At 40.7% G+C, this 17,060-nt stretch overlaps 1 protein-coding gene across 2 annotated transcripts in view; it reads left to right on the top strand.

The window, feature by feature from the left end:
* The window catches only part of Senp1 (SUMO specific peptidase 1), a 47,129-nt gene that overhangs the window by 17,323 nt on the left and 12,746 nt on the right, over nt 1-17,060 (top strand). For both annotated transcript variants that reach the window (XM_051160276.1, XM_051160275.1), the window contains 7 exons: nt 4,555-4,658; nt 4,740-5,014; nt 6,765-6,819; nt 10,021-10,059; nt 10,732-10,816; nt 11,372-11,524; nt 13,221-13,352. In XM_051160276.1, the coding sequence (XP_051016233.1) occupies nt 4,555-4,658; nt 4,740-5,014; nt 6,765-6,819; nt 10,021-10,059; nt 10,732-10,816; nt 11,372-11,524; nt 13,221-13,352 (843 nt within the window). The remainder of the gene's footprint in view (nt 1-4,554; nt 4,659-4,739; nt 5,015-6,764; nt 6,820-10,020; nt 10,060-10,731; nt 10,817-11,371; nt 11,525-13,220; nt 13,353-17,060) is intronic.

Below are 17,060 nucleotides of genomic sequence, written 5' to 3'. Positions count from 1 at the left end.
TGTTCTAAGTTCAAAAATGTTGGAAGAACGTTATTTTTTCTACTGTCTTCTGTTCCTGTTGTTTTATAATCTTTCTGAGCTGTTGTTTTCTTTGGTAAAACCAAGAACTTTACAAAAACAAATTTAAAAAACAATTTTAAAAGACCAAAAATGTCAGGCATGGTGATGCATGCCTTTACTCCCAGTACTTGGAAAGCAGAGGCAGGGAGATCGCTGTGAGTTCGAGACCAGCCTGGTCTACAAAGCAAGTCCAAGACAGCCAAGGCTACATAGAGAAACTTTGTCTCAAAAAAACAAAAAGAAAAAAAAAAATCCCAGTTTTTGTTTTAATATATTTGATTTGGTAGAACACCTGTTCTTTTCACAAGGAATGGGTTTCTTCAATTATAAAAAGAAAACATAAAATAAAAATAAATTGCTTTTTAAAAAAGCCAGTGAGGGACTGGAGAGATAGCTTGTTCAGTAAAGTGCTTTCTATTAAATATCAGGATGTAAGTTCAGTTCCCAGCACTCATATAAAAAGCCATACATGGTGGTGCATGCTTATAATCCCAGTCCTCAGCAGGCAGAGACAGGCAGCTGCCAGGGTGACTTGGTGACTTCCATGCCAGTGAGAGACTCTGTTTCAAAAAAGAAGACAGATGGCTTCTTGAGGAGCACCCAGGGTTAACCTATGACTTCTACATGTATGTTTGTACACGTACCCATGAGTGTCCATACACAGGCACCAGAGAGGCAGGCGGGTCATTGTGAGTTTGAGGCCCCAACCCCTTTCCTTTTTCTTGGGTTTTTTGTTTGGTTGTTTGTTTGCTTGTTTGTTTTTAATAAAAGTTCTTGGGGTGTACCCCTGGCCCTCTTAACCTCTATGAAGCTCAGAGTGGCCCAAACTGGTGGTATTACAGGTGTTTAATCACCATATCCACCTACCCCCTACGCCATATCTAAAGTCCACATATGAGATAAACCACAATATTTGTCTTTCTGAGTTTGGCTTAAACACCCTGATGTCCTTCTCTTTTTATAGGTGAATAATAGTCCCGTGTGTGTCTGTGTGTGTTTGTCTTTGTATAGCGTATCTCCCTTATCAATTAATCCATCCATGGACGACTAGGTTGATTCGTTAACTTGGCTATTGTGAGTAGTGCTGTTATAAACGTGGCAATTTATATTTGTTATTTTTTTTTATTTTATTTTCATGTGTTCAGGTATTCTACCTGCATGTATGTCTGTGCACCACTTGCAAGCATGGTGCCTGAGTGTATTGGATCCTGTAAAGCCTTTATTTTGAGTTTTTTGTTTTTTTTTTTTTTTTTTTTTTTTTTGCCTCTTATCTATCTCATCTCTCCTTCAATCCCAGCACTCATGAGGCAGAAGCAGGCGGATCATTGTGAGTTCGAAGCCAGCCTGGTCTACAAAGAGAGTCTAGGACAGCCAAGTTACACAGAGTAACCTTGTCTTGAAAAGCATATCTTAAAAAAAAAAAATCTATTTGCAATCGAGTTGACAAAATATTAGAACACATATCATTATCAAATATTCAACAAAATTGATATTTATTGAATTCTGATATTACCAGCAATGCCGAGATAATACATTTTCTCCATTTGAACTACAGTGTTCTAGTGGTGTGGTCTTTTTTGGGGGAGTGGGTAAGACCGGTCTCGTGTCATAGAACTCATTATGCAGGCCAGGCTGGCCTCAAGCTCAGTCACTTGCCTTTACTTCCCAAGTACTGGGGTTAAAGGCATGCGCCGCCATGCCTAGCTGGAGCTAGGGGATTTTTTTAATGGAAATTTATAAACTATAAACAAAATTCTTCATAAAAATGTAGGAATCTACAAGATAAAAGTATTTGCTTAGGGTAAAGAAGGAAGTTGATGTATTAATACCTAATTAAGAATTGAGATTAGTCTTTGAACTGCTGTTGAGTGGACTCTTAAGACAAGGATTTTTAAAAATTGGAAATTAGCATTTAGTAACTGTGTGGCTATTTATCCAAAGGACAGCATGAAGAGCTGTGTTATCTAGTGCCGTTCAAATAATTAACTAATTAATTAATTATTAATTAAAAGTTTTTGGGTTTTTTTTTGAGACAGGGTTTCTCTGTGTAGCCTTGGTTGGCCTGGGCTCGCTTTGTAGAACAGGCTGGCCTCGAACTCACAGAGAGCCGCCTGGGGAATGGAGGGAACCAGAGAGCATAACTAGGAGCTTATATGATCAAATGCTTATATGTAGTTGATGTAATTATGTTTTTGTTTTGATCCCAAGTGTGGGATGTGAAACAGGACTTAAGTAAGGGTGTTTTTCCACTGGAAACAGCTTGTGAAGGAACAGGAGATGTTCGTCCACTAGAGGAGGAATTGCCTCTTGCGGGGACCTGGTCTTTGCCAACTGATAAACATCCCAGTACAAACTCTGAGAGGAAATATATATATGAGCCCAAAACATAAGGCAGTTCTCTGGCTGTTTGAGATGTCAAACATTTTATGTATTTATTATTTGTTCTTTTGAGAACAGTCTCCTCTTGTGTTGTCTGCGTGTCTGGTTTTATGTAGTAGCATGCTGGTTTTGGTCATCTGGCTTTAGTAATTTGACAATGGAGCCTTGGCTGTCCTGGACTCACTTTTGTAGACCAGGTTGGCTTCGAGCTCACAGAGATCTGCCTGCCTCACAGAGATCCTTGAGTTTACAGGTGTGCACTATCATACCCAGCTATTTCTTGTTTTGTTTTGTTTTTTAGAGACAGGGCTTCTCTGTGTAGCCCTGGGTGTCCTGGACTTAATCTGTAGAACAGGCTGGCCTCAAACTCAGAGATCTGTATAACTCTGCTCTCTACAACTCCCACCCTGATGAGTGCTGGGACTAAAGGCATGCACCACCATTGCCCACCTGAAAATAGTGTTTTTCTTCTCTCCCTTTCTTTATTGATATTTAGCTGTAGTAACTCTTCAGTTTGCACACAATTCTTACTGTCCTTTAGGTCACCTTTCTATTTCTCTGGGTATTGAGCTGTCTTGTCCCCTCTTGATGCCGATGCCCAGTGTTCTTTCTCTTCTTGGAATATGGTTTCTCTTTTGTTCCCCTGGCTGTTGTCATTTCTTGTGTCTCACAGGAACTTTGAACTCTTTATTCTGAGGAACTTAACCAGTGTCTCAAACACTAGACAAGGCCATCAGCACCACACACACAATATGATGCGCCAGGCATTAAGCTGTGGCCCCCATGCCTTGCAGACAGCACTGCAAGCCCTTGTTTTCCCTTTGGGGTCTGTGTCCACCAAATGCTTGCTTGAGTCTTCCTTTGTTTTAATCATTAGCTGTTCAAATTTCAGGGTAGTTGGAGTTGTCATACTTCATAATTTAAATGCATCTAGTAAATGAGCAGCATTATAAAGACAGTGTAATTAAAATTTACAGCAACAGTGCAACAAGATTCAGAAAGGGAAATGTTAGTCTCTGTTTACTTTCATAGTTAATTGCTTAGTTCACTCTGCTTTTAACAAACATTTTCAATTACATAAAATGTTACTGCACTTACTGAGATGTCATAATGCAAACCCTAACACAGTGGAATTCCATTTTATGAAGATTAGTGGCTGAAAAAAGCCACTGAGACATGATTCGTAGTGAACCCAGTATTACTTCTGTGTAGAGTAGATGCTTTGCAGTCACAGGTCCCTATGGAATCCTTTCTCCTAGTGACTCCTTTGTTCCACTCTTCCTTGCAGGGCCCTAAGCCACTTGCGTACATCAAGCACTTTCCTGTCATGGGCATTCATATTTGCATGTGTGCATCCTTATAGTCTTTACTAACTTCTTCTCCTAGTTTAGGTTTCTGATGAAATACCATATTTCAGATCAGACCTCTTTTTGCTGTTTGCCCTCCATCAGTTTTTATTCCCCCTTGCCCTTTACTTTTCTTCATGTCATGAACAAGTTTTTGATTGACAGTCTCTATAATAACTAATATAAATGCCACAAAAGCTGTAAATATATTTTATTCAATTTGTGACTCTCAAATGACTAAAGCATAGTAGATGTTCAAGTCAGTGAGAAAAATGTTACAGATTATGAGGGGTTTTTTTCTAAATACTAAATTGAAACTTAGAGAAAAATAAGTAATGGTAAAAATGGAAACCATCTTTGAAAAATACTTGCACCTGCATAGAATAAGGAACTGTTGGCGAGATGCCTCTGACAGCGCTTGACTGTGTGCTTCCCTCCTTAAGGCTTTTAGAATCGCCATCAGGACCCAAGGGATCATTCAGGATTCTAAGTTAGAAGTTTTAAATGCTTTATTTCTGGACTCATTATCATTTGAGTGACTAAATAATTGCTTCCTGACTTTCTGATTTTATATTCAATAGCTTCTCAGCACTGCTGAAGCTACCGTTATTTTCCAAAACAAGCTCTCTGAGATTTAGTTTTGCTTGACCTCTCTTCTGCATAGAGCATGGAGAGCATCATCGTTGTGCAGTGTTTCTTGACTACTAGAGAGTCTGTCTGCATGTTGCCTCCCTGGAGTATTTAAGATCTTTTTCTCTCTCCCTTATAGACAGTTCAAGAAGAAGAAAAAGAGATCTACAGACAGCTGCTGCAGATGGTCACAGGGAAACAGTTCTCTGTAGCCAAGCCCACCACACATTTTCCTTTACACCTGTGAGTCACGAAGCATCTTTCATATGAACTTAACTTCACTGTTTGTTACTTGATATTGAAACTATTCCTTTCCCCTACTAGGTCTCGGTGTCTTAGTTCCAATAAGAACTCTTTGAAAAACTCGCTGTTGAGAAATGGAAACTCTTGTGCGTCTCACATCATTGGCTCTGACACGTCATCCTCTGGCTCTGCCAGCATTTTAACTGCGCAGGAGCAGCTGTTCCACAGTGCACATTCCCTGTCGTCACCTCGTACCCCAGATGTTGCATTTGGATCCAAAGACTCTGATCGTCCCCATCACCTCTCTGCTCCTCACCAGCCAGATAATGTCCCAGCATCAGCTACTCAATCTGAAGGTGAATAGTGCTAGCACCCAGCTAATGACTGTTCATTGGATCTGCTGCAGGCAAAGTGTAATGCATGTAACTTAGTACATGTGAGATTTTACAATACATGAATCAGGTGCCGTGCCATGCTGAAACCAGACTGACAAATAAAATTCATTCCTCTTTTCTCCTTTCTCTCTCCTCTATCCCTTCTTCCCTCCTCTCCTTTTTAAAAGAGTATTCTTTCTTCCTACACACAAGTGACTTGGTATAATGTTTCACTTATTTATTTTTTGAAGAAGGGTCTTACTATATATATATTTCTGGCTGCTTGGCCCTTGATATATTGTAGGCTGGCCTTGACCCTGTGGCATCCGGAGAGCTGGGAATACAGACATGCTGCACTAAGCAAGGCTAAATATTTTAACTTCCTGAGAGGGTCAAAGCTCACCTGCCCAACTGCTGCAGGAATTTCTCTTTATAATGGTTCTTTGAAGTTCTGTGAATTTCCAAACATTAATCAAGTACTTATCATAAAACTTAATTTTGATAGAAGCTTCATTCATGTCAGAATGGTTGATCATTTTAGAAACTTTCAGCTAACGCACAGCAGCCTGAGCATTGGTGGAGGTGAAGCTTTTGTCATGAGGATAACTCTCCTCCTTTTTAAGTATGTATTCAGATTGTAATGTAAAGTGAGGGTTAGGTGAAGTGTTAGCTATGCGCACAGCATACCTGTCTCTTCAGGCTCTTCCCTCCTTTCTCAGTTCAGTTGACTTACTGCCATCATCCTCATACTCATCGCTTTCTGAAAGTTTGTACTTGGGGATCAGTTTTTAATGATACCACTCTTTAATTAATGGTAACGTGAAAACCTGTATTACATTTTATGAAATTATTTACTGATAACTATCTTTTTACTTTCCAAAAATCTAAAGTTAAAAAGTCTCCAACATCATGTAGCGGGCTACTGGGATGAAGGGAGCCGGGAACAGCACTCAGCGTGGCATTGCATCTGCCCTGTGCTGCAGGATAGTCTAAGGGAGGCGGCACATAGCACAGGGTAGTCTAAGGGAGGCTGCACATAGCACAGGATAGTCTAAGGGAGGCGGCACATAGCACAGGGTAGTCTAAGGGAGGCGGCACATAGCACAGGGTAGTCTAAGGGAGGCGGCACATAGCACAGGGTAGTCTAAGGGAGGCGGCACATAGCACAGGGTAGTCTAAGGGAGGCGGCACATAGCACAGGGTAGTCTAAGGGAGGCGGCACATAGCACAGGGTAGTCTAAGGGAGGCGGCACATAGCACAGTGCTTGAGAAGACCTGAGCCCTGCCCTTGAGGAGCATTTAAGATACACAGTGATAAAAATCTGTGCTTTTAAAGTTACTGCTACAAATTCTTCCTTTGTCTTTCCTCTTCCCTCTTTTCTTTCCCTTCTTTTTACCTAAGTTAGTACATGTTATCAATCCCAGCCTTAGAAATTGTGGCATGTTTTTGTTCCCTAGAAACAGCAGGAGGAAGCCCAGGAGCAGGCGCGGCCCGAGGGAGATGCTGATGGGCAGATGAGCTTGTGTTTCTAGTTGTTCCTTATTTCTGGGGCAAGAATGGAACTGTTCCACTTTTCCGTCTTTAGCTTTACCCATAGGCTGCTGTTATTTGCTCCGTGCCTGATGTTGTGCTTGTGGCGTGCGACATAATAACATGTAGAAGCTTAAACTGAAGTCAGACGTGGTCAATGGTGGCATTTTACTACTAACACTCTTACATTTCCTTATTTAGGATCAGACTCTGTGATTTTACTCAAAGTGAAAGAACCTCAGACTCCAGCTTCCAGGTAAGCCTAGGGAAGGGTCGGCTAATTTCCTTTTCTCTAGCTACAGTTTCTTCACTAAGTCACATAGTATAAAACTGCCCCCATTTAAGTCTCTTTCATGTGTTTTTCAAGTTATTTCAGTGACTTCCTGTTCCATCTTTTTCTCCAGCCTTCACTCTTCTTTATTATGATTTGCACCAAGTTCTCCATGGTCTGCACTCCATGCTCTTGCCACAGTGTCTTTCTGAAATTCATGTCTCATCATTCAAGAGGTTTAATGGTCATTAGTTATTAAATTACCTCAAGGATACCTTATTAAACTAGGATTAAGCCAGAATGCTTTAGTGTGATGTGTCTTAAATTCCCTGGCCCTGTGTGAGAACCTGATGTGTGTTTGGTATTGGTATAGACACTTGGACAGCAACAGTGACTAAGACTCCTTGTTCTCGAAGTGCTACTTTTTTTGGGGGCGGGGGGGTTGGTTTTTTGAGACAGGGTTTCTCTGTGTAGCCTTGGCTGTCCTGGACTCACTTTGTAGACCAGGCTGGCCTCGAACTCACAGTGATCTGCCTGCCTCTGCCTCCTGAGTGCTGGGATTACAGGCGTGTGCCACCATGCCCGGCTTACTTTTTTTTTTTTAAGTGCTACATTTTACCTTTCTATTTGTTTAGTGTTTTTGTTGCTATTCTTTTTGAGACAGGCTCTCACCCTGTAGCTTAGGCTAGCCTGGAATTTGCTGTTTATTGCTGGGATTAAAGGTGTGCCGCCACACCCAGTTATAAGGAGCTTCATTTTATATAAGATTGCAAACAAGTAGTGAGCAAAAAGTGCTATTTACCAGTGCTGTGAAGAAAAATGAATTAAGAGAGACTAGGTTGAGGGTAGTGTTTATCTAAGGTGCCCGGAACAAGCCTGTGCTCAAATGCCAACTGATAGAAGTCAGAAAATCTTTCCTTCCTTCCTTCCTTTTTTCTTCTCTTCTCTTCTCCTTTCTTTTCTTCTTTCTCTTCTCTTCTCTTCTTTTCTTTTCTGAGACAGGCTGTCCTGGAACTCTCACTATAGACCAGGCTGGCCTAGAACTCAGAGATCCGCTTGCCTCTGCCTCCCCCCAAGTGCTGAGATTAAAAGTGTGCGCCACCACCACATACATGGCTGGAGCCATGTTTGTAAATAGATCCCTTTTTTATGTCTTGATATACTAGACTATTCCTAGTTTGTATGCATGATAGATGTTTTTGTCTTAGTATCACTGTTTCTTCTATCTTTTTTATAACAATGTTTGTTTTTTTTTAAGATTTATTTATTTATTATGTGTTCTGTGCTCTGCCTGCATGTACACCTACATGCCAGAAGAGGGCACCAGATCTCATTTAGGTGGTTGTGAGCCACCATGTGGTTGCTGGGTATTGAACTCAGGGCCTTTGGAAGAGCAGGCAATGCTCTTAACCTCTGAGCCATCTCTCCAGCCCCCAGAGTTTCTTCTGTCTTTAATGTGCTCTTTCCTTCAATTTGTCTGACACTAGTGTAAGTTTTCCCATAGAACATGACTTCTCCTGAGGTATCAGGCACTTCTTCTTCCTCTGTGGGAGCTACTCAGACTGCTATGTCACCGTCATATATAGCCTTGGCAGTGTGACTCTAGGATGATAGCAGCAGCGACTTTTTTTTTTTTTTTTTTTTTATGAGAAGATTACAGATGCTAGAATGTCTGTCTCAGCCCATCCCCTACTTTTCAGCTCCAATATTTACTCTAAGCTTTGGGTGTTCTACAAAAGTTTCGCTGTTAGGTGTGGAGAATGTATAGTTTGGACCTGTTATTTCTTGCCTGGTGCTTAGAGGCAGGTCTGACTTACGCCTGTAGCGTCTTTTGGCCTTCATATAAATTCAGACTATAAGTTCAAATCCCTTGAACCTCATTTGTCAATAAAATCCCAGCGTTAAGACCTTACCTGTCGAACTGAACTGTGGGAAGAGTGACATAGTGTAAGGTTGTGGTGCACTCCTGTGATCCCAGCACTTAGCAGGTGCAAGCAGGAGGGCCAAGTCTTCCTCGTCTACACAGTGAGTTTGAACCCAGCCTCACATGGGATGGGTGCTTAGTAAATAAAGCTTTCCTAAATAAGTGATTAGCCCCCCCCCCATAAAAAAAAAAAAAAAAAAAAAAAAAAGCCCAGATGCCCCACTTGAGTAACCCAAGGACCCAATGTTATTCGTTGTTTAATGTGTTAGCATACGGAGAGGCATTTCAACACTAGAAGAAGAAGCATAGTCTTTGGAATTGCACAGATAAATCTTAAAATACTTGTTGTTCCAGGACAATTTGCTCTTCTGAACCTCAGCATGGTTTGGTTTGGGTCTCTGTCAGGTGTGCGTATGAGGAGTCCTGTGGGTAACTGGGAGTTTAAAAGAGCTCTAACCACATTGTGTTTCACACATCTTGAAGCTGATGCCCATAGAAGCCAAATGACTTACTAGAATGAGAAAACTAAATGGCGCCAAGTCTCCTAGCTTTCAAGTTGAAGCTCTATTTACTTGTTCTATGGGCCTCAAAAATTTCCTTTGGAGAAATGTCCACTCTCCTTCCAGTTGTTTCTGTGCTAGATCTCTTAGATATCTTCAGGGACATAAAGCAGTGTGTGGGGGGGGGGGGGGGGGGGGTGGTGATGGGACGGTGATCCTCCTGTGGCCCTGCTCAGGGTCCTCATGGTGTTTGTTCACAAGAGCCTGTGGAGTGGAGGAAGCCTGTGTTCTCTGGAGCAGCGGGCTGCTGTGTCCACACCTTGGTTCATTGACTTCTTAACCAGTTTGACATGGGATATTTTGTGGGTGGAGATTTTTACTATGTTCTATTATTATTTGGTTGGATATGTTTTGACTCAGACAGAGAAGTGCAAGAATTCAAAGATTTGGTTAAATTTTTAAAGAATCCTGTCAGCCTGAACCAGTTGAGAACAGCATTTCTCCTTTTCTCTCTGCCCCTCTCTCATAGATGCCGTTCTCTCCTACAAGTTGACAGCTGGGCTCTCTGAGCTTTAGGTCATCATTTTAGTACATGTATAGTGATCTTGCTTTCTAATTTGTCTTACTTTGTATCAGTTGGATATCTTTTACTTCATAATTGCAAAGCAGGCTTACAAACTGTTGAAATGATTGCTTTTGTTCAGGGAAATGTTTCAATTTCCCTCATAACCTCTTCTGCTTATTTTCTTTCTCCACCTACAGTCCTGCTTTCTTCCAGGCAGAGCTATGGATCAAAGAATTGTAAGTTATGTTTCTTTATTATTATTATTTCATTTTCATTTAGGAAGAAATAAAAAACTAGCTAATTATCCTAATTGTCTTTTCTCAGTGAGAATTACCTATTTGTGCTCTGCAGATACTGGGTTTTTAAGAGTCTCTTAGAGTTACAATAGTTTGCTTTTTCAAATGTTGTTTTTATTTCATGTGTATGAGTGTTGTGCTGCATGGACATGTGTGCATCTTGTGCATACAGTGCCCACTGGGGCCAAAGCCTTTCAGTTGTCCTCGGCCCCTGGCTTGTGAGCCTGAGGACATGGTACGCAGCTGCAGCCTTGACAATGGACGTGGCTGCTCTGGTCTCAGTTCTGCGTTTGGGTGGAATCTAGAGTAAAGCTTCGCATCATGAGCTATACAAGAGGCGTGCTCTTGTAACAGGACTGTTATTCACAGATACCCACAGAAGTCTATGAAGTGTGTGTAAATTGTTCCAGTAAAAGTGCTAGAGTAGTGTAAATAGCTGTGTTGTTTTACTGTGTCTTGAGGTGTAACTGTGAGGTCAGGGTGGGCTTTCTGTCCCTGGGTGGGCTTTCTGTCCCTGGGCAGCGCTCTGTCTGCCCCTAGCTGTCTGCCGTGTGGGGCAGTGATATGGCTGGAGCTGAGACACTGATCTGACTGCTGCTTTTCCTTTCCTAGAACGAGTGTTTATGACTCTCGAGCACGGGAAAGATGGCGCCAGATTGAAGAACAGAAAGCATTGGCCCTGCAGCTCCAAAACCAGGTAAACCAGCAGGACTGCTCGGCAGCTCAGAGCACTGGCTGCTCTTGCAGAAGACTGAGGTCCCAGGCCCAGCACCCACACAGGGGCTCACAATCCTCAGTAACTCCAGTTGCGGGGATCCAGCAAAGCATAAAAGATAAAAATAAGCTAGGCTTGGTGGCGCACGCCTGTAATCCCAACATTTGGGAGGCAGAGGCAGGCGACTCTCTTGAGTTCAAGTTCCAGCCTGGTCTACAAAGTGAGTCCAAGACATCCAGGGCTACACAGAGAGACCCTGCCTGGGGGAAAAAAAAAGTGCTTTTGCCCAATACCCATCTCCAAAAAATAAAATAAATAAGGAAATAAAATATTTTTTTAAAAAAGATTATAAAATAAATAGCGCATCCAGGCTGAAACTGTTGGGGAGGTTACGTGTGCTTGAGTGTTGGCTGCACACTCATGTAGTGTAAGCAGCATAACATTTAAGATAAGTGGCTGATGCACCAGACTGACTCACCTCACAGAGGTCAGATAGCAGATTTCTTTGTCCCACTTATTCTAAAGTTCTGTCTCCAGAGACTGCAGGAGCAGGAACACGCAGTACTTGACTCCGTAGAACTGCACCTTCGTGTACCTCTTGAAAAGGAGATTCCTGTAACAGCTGTCCAAGAAACCAGGAAAAAACAGGAAATAACTGATAGTGAAAACGAATTTCCTGAAATTACAGAGGTAAGGGTATATACTGAAAGTTTCTACAGTAGAATTCCTACACTACAGGGTGTGGTGGCCCACGCCTTTAATCAGTACACAGAAGGCAGAGGCAGGTAGATCTCTTCATTTGAGGCCAGCCAGAACTACATAGTGAGCCCCTGTCTCAAAAAAAAAGAAAAAAAAAAGAAAAATTCTACAATTGCTTTTTGTTTAGAAAGAATGCTGTGGACAGTTTCAAATACAGTGCATTAGACTATCTGACATTTAGATTGTATTTATATAGTTATATTTTTATTTGTCTTATGCACCAATGCTTACTTTTAATGGTAATTAAAAATTGTTAAGATAATTATGGGTGAGTTTTAGCACCTTCAGTGAAAAGATATGTAGTAAAGTTATATTTCTTTTTTGTTGTTTTTGTTTTTTGTTTGTTTTGTTTTTGTTTTTTAACAATTATTTATTATGGATACAGTATTCTTCCAGGGTATATGCCGACACACCAGCAGAGGGCGCCAGATCTCATTATAGATGAGCCACCATGTGGGTGCTGGGAATTGAACTCAGGACTTTTGGAAGAACAGTCAGTGCGCTTAACCTCTGAGCCATCTCTGCAGCCCCTGTTTTTGTTTTTTGAGACAGGGTTGCTCTGTGTAGCCTTGGTTGGTCTGGTCTCTCTTTGTAGACCAGGCTGGCCAGGAACTCAGAGATCCGCCCGCCTCTGTTTCCTAAGTATTGGGATTATAGGTGTGCACTATCATGCCCGACCCGTATTTTATATTTCCATTTGTAATAATTTTTTATATTTCAAAAAACAATTTTTGTTGTGGGTTTGGCTTAGGAGATTTTGTTCTGCTTTGATTGCAGTTGTAGGAACTGGGCACTGCTTCACATATGCTGATCTGTACCCTAGGCTCACATAAGAAATAATTTGATAGCAAACTGTGAGCTGAGAAGTACTATTTCTTTTTCTGTTTTTGTTTTGTCTTTTTTTTTTTTTAATTAGCATACAAAGAGTTTCATTACATTTTCATACATATTTTCTTTTTATGTTTCTTTTTAAGCAATAAAAAATCCATTGTGAAAAATTTGAAAAATAACTAGAAGTCTATGTATGTTTTTAAAATCTGTTTCTTAATTCATAACCACTTTCAAAACATTGTTGCACTGGGATGCAGCTTAGGGGTAGAGTACTGCCTCCCAGTGCAAAGTCCTGGATTTGATTGTGAGCACCATTAAGATGAAATGACTGCTGTGTAGCCAGTGTGCACCACATGGCTCCCTGTAGCTGTACTAAACTCCATGTTTCATATCTATAAAAGTGAAACAACTCTGTCTATGAAGAGAGCATCTGACTAAACGATGCTTCTTTCACTCCTTACCTTTTGCCTAAGCTTTTGTTTCTTGGAAAATTATTTGAACTAGAAACATAAAACATAAAGAAACCTTGTAAGGGGCTTGGAAGATGCAAGCAAAGGTTATGTCAGCTTTCAGGAACTGATAGGAACCAAGGATCTGAAGTTCTGTGAAAATAGAAAGAGGAGAGCTAAGTGGGTGGATGGGGGGGGGGGGTAACAGGAAGAGAAGCCAAACCTTAGAAAGAAGGGAACTGTGACAGCACATAGGCCAGTGCGGAGTCCTACTAAACATCGTGTGGGGGTTGGTGAGAAACCATCTTCCCCCGGAGACCATTATGTTTGATCTTTTCCTTTCTCAGGAAATGGAGAAGGAAATAAAGAATGTGTTTCGTAATGGTAACCAAGATGAAGTCCTCAGTGAAGCTTTCCGCTTGACCATTACACGCAAAGATATTCAAACTCTAAACCATCTAAATTGGCTCAATGATGAGGTAATCTTGCACTTACTTTATATGCAAATTGTGTTATCTCACTGTTTCTCAGAGTGTGGTTCTTCGATGACCTGCAGCTAAATGCCTCTCTCAGGTGTTTCTGTACGAACAGACATGGTACAGAGCAGCATTTCACATAGCTCCATGCTTCTGTGTACTGGAAAGACAGTGGTTCTGATGTCACCTGCCCTGGTGGATCCTGAAAGGAAAGCCATGCTCACCCGAGTATTCTCACTCAGCTTAAGGCGCCTGCTCTGCAGTTCATAGTTCTGAGCAAATACTTAATGTCTGACCTCACTGCACATGAGGGGAAGCTTTGGGAGCTAGGCAGGAACCAGGTCTGCTTCCTTTTCCTTGTCTGTTTGCTCTAGGTTACTTACATTGTACGTGATAAACTTTCTAAAGTGGCAGTCATTTGTATGTGTTATTTCTAAAGCTGATGTTGAAAAAATTAAATCGTTTTTGTGTAGTTGATAGAAACAGGGGAATGACTTTATCTCCCAATTTCAATTAAACATATTAATTATGCCATGATCTTATCTTCATCCCAAACATTTAAAAGCCTGTTTCATTTAAAAAGCATAGGAGATTAAGAAACTCCCAAGGTCATAGAGGTAGTAAGTAGCAGACCCCGACACTGTGTTTACTGTAAGCCGTTGCCTCGGAGTCTTAAATAGGACCCTTTAAGAGACAGCAAGTGTAGAATTCAAGGCCACACATCACACCCAAGACGTTGATTTCCTTTAGGCCACTGTGTTGCTCCATCGTCTGTGGTGCTGGTTAGTTTATAAGATAAACTCTGTGCATATTATTTTTGACTTAGAATGGTAAGGAACACATCTCTGTTAGAAACCTCACATCTTTTGGCTCCTCAGGTAATAAAGCGATGGAGTAAATGATAGTAGAAAAGAGCTCACCAAATGAAAGAGGGAAAAAAGTCAGTAATAATCTAAAGTGTCCTCTTACAAACTGTTTTTGATCAATGATCGCTTACTGTATTTCTCGGCCTATAAGACACACTTTCCTCCCCAAAAGTTGGGGGGATTAGGGTGCACCTTATGGTCCAGTCGCTGTTTTTACTGTTTTTCTTGTTTACTGCTCTAAAAACGGTGTGTCTGGCTCGAGAGGTGGCTTAGAGGTTAAGAACACTTGCTGTTCTCCCAAAGGTCCTAAGTTTAATTCCCAGCATCCACATGGTGCCTCACAACCATCTATAATGGGATCTAGTGCTTCCTTCTGGCCTGCAGTTGTTACATGCAGGAGAATATTGTATACATAATAAATACATAAATCTTTAATAAAAAACACATAAAACTGGGTGCGTCTTAGAGTCCATTTTTCTTTTCTTGCCACTGCTGAAGAAGAAAATTATTCCAAAAGGATTGTAGCCTGTTTGTTACCTTATACTAAACCTAGGGGGCAGCAGTGAGTAGGATATAAGCTGAATTCTTGCCCTTTACTGTGGCAGTTACCTCAGAGAGATTCCTTACAGAGGCAGCATTATCAGGACTCAGCATGCAAGTTAGTGGAAATTACATGGGTTAGTGTAGATGTAGTGGAAGAAAGATTCTTTCTCTACTGTATCTCTCCTACACCCACCTATGTTGTTAGAGTGGGTGCTTTTCTTCTGAGTTCAGAGCATTAACTTCTAAAGCAGATGCAAAGTCTCATCTTCAAGATTATAATGAGAACTATTTTAAGAAGCACCAGTTTTGAAGTATCATATTTCTTAGGCTTAAATAGTCAACATTTGATGAACTATTAGATATACTTAAATTCTAATGTTTATAAATACTTAATTCTTTTTCATCAATTATGAATATTGAGTCTTTTGTAAGTAGTTCATGTTTTTTTTCAATTCTATTCATCCCTCAAATATTCTTGTAAATAATTTTTGTTTTGTGTCCTGTCATTATTATAGGAAGTATTGAAATTCTTTGCAAAACAAGATAACTCATAAATTTTTCTTACCATTGGCAAGATAATATAAGAGCTAGGAAATGAAAAGAATCAGATATATTTTTCATTGACAAGATCATATAAGAACTAAGAAATGAAAAGAATCAGATATATTTTTTAAAGAAAATAAAATTCTCAGTATTCCAAAAGGAGGAAGGGAAGGGGAAAAAAGAAAAATTCCAGGGCCAGAGGCATGGCCAGAGCAGGTAAAGGTGTTTGCTGCCAAGGCTAGTGACCTATATTTAGTTCCCAAGACCCACATAGCAGAGAACCAACTCCTTCAAGTTGTCCTCTGACTTCCACTCCTGTCTGCCATGGTGCAACTATATTCATACATACATATACATATACACATAAATAAATAAGGGTAATAATAATTTTAAAAAGTCCAAAAGTCCTGTATTTGGATATAAAGCCATTATACAACCTAGTCTCTTTTTCATATTTGCTTGCTTGCTTATTTATTTATTTGTTTTTGTTTCTGTTTTTTTAAAAGACAGAGTCTCTCTACAGCCCTGGCTATCCTGGAACTCTGTGGATCAGGCTGGTTTCAAACTCACAGAGCTCCACCTGCCTTTGCCCAGCCCTTCCCCCACCCCACCTCCACCTACCCCCACCTACCCCCAGTGCTGGGATTAAAGATGTGCACACCACACCTGGCCCCTGATCTCTTCTTAAAAAGAAAAATAAAATGCAGTGACACTCATCTTTAATCCCAGCACTTGGGAGACAAAGGCAGGCAAATCTCTGAGTTTGAGGCCAGCCTGGTTTACAAAACTAATTCCAGGACAGCCAGGCTACAAAAAGAAACCCTGTCTTGGAAAAAAAAAAAAAAAAAAATTCCATGCCTACTTATTCATTACAATAGATTTTTAATTTTATTTTTATAAATGAACATATTAAATTCTATGTGGTTTCAAAAGACTAATTTGAGATTTTTACTGCTACATAAGAAAACAAAACTTCTCAAAAATAGAATGTAGGAACTGACTACCCTGTAAAAATCATACACAATAAAAGACTGATAAAATGGATACTGTAGATAAAGATTTGTATCCTGATGAAGAAGTCAGTCATTAGTAATGTCTAAAAAGAGGAAAGCAAGATGAAAGAGAAAATGTTTACCTCAGCAGTAGATGGGAGTGGGCATGAAGAAGCAGGCGTTTTCACACGGGTGGCAGGACCAGCAGTCACTAGTTCCTGGAGGCTGAGCTCCCTGACTCCTAATGTCCTGCAGCTTCAGGAGTCTGTGTTAATCATTCTGATAAGAGGCCTGCTATAAGCTAGATGTCTTTGCTTCTTTGAAGGCCCAAGTGTTGCTTATTTTTCTTTTTTAAAAATTATACTAAACTAAGCCGGGCGTGGTGGCGCATGCCTTTCATCCCAGCATTCAGGAGGCAGAAGCTGGTGAGTCACTGTGAGTTCGAGGCCACCTGGTTTCCAAAGTCCAGGACAACCAAGGCTACACAGAGAAACCCTGTCTCGAAAAACAAACAAGCAAAAAACTATACTAAACAAAACATATTTTTAAAATTTCATACATTACAAGAGGGTAGTGCATCAGTTGTCCCTGGGAGAACAGACGAAGGGGCTGGTACCATAGTCTAATCGTGTTTTAGAGGAGGGGCTGGGATGTGGTTCAGTGGTAGAATGCTTGGCTTACGTGCAGGAAGCTTGCCTTTGCCCCCTAGCACCAGAAACAGAGAAGAGAAAAAGAACTAAATAAAATTAGCTCTAATACGTTTTGTT

Source organism: Acomys russatus, chromosome 17, assembly GCF_903995435.1.
Source record: "Acomys russatus chromosome 17, mAcoRus1.1, whole genome shotgun sequence".
Lineage (NCBI taxonomy): Eukaryota > Metazoa > Chordata > Mammalia > Rodentia > Muridae > Acomys > Acomys russatus.
The sequence above is the reverse complement of the archived record's forward strand: the minus strand, read 5'-3'. Positions and strand labels throughout refer to the sequence as shown.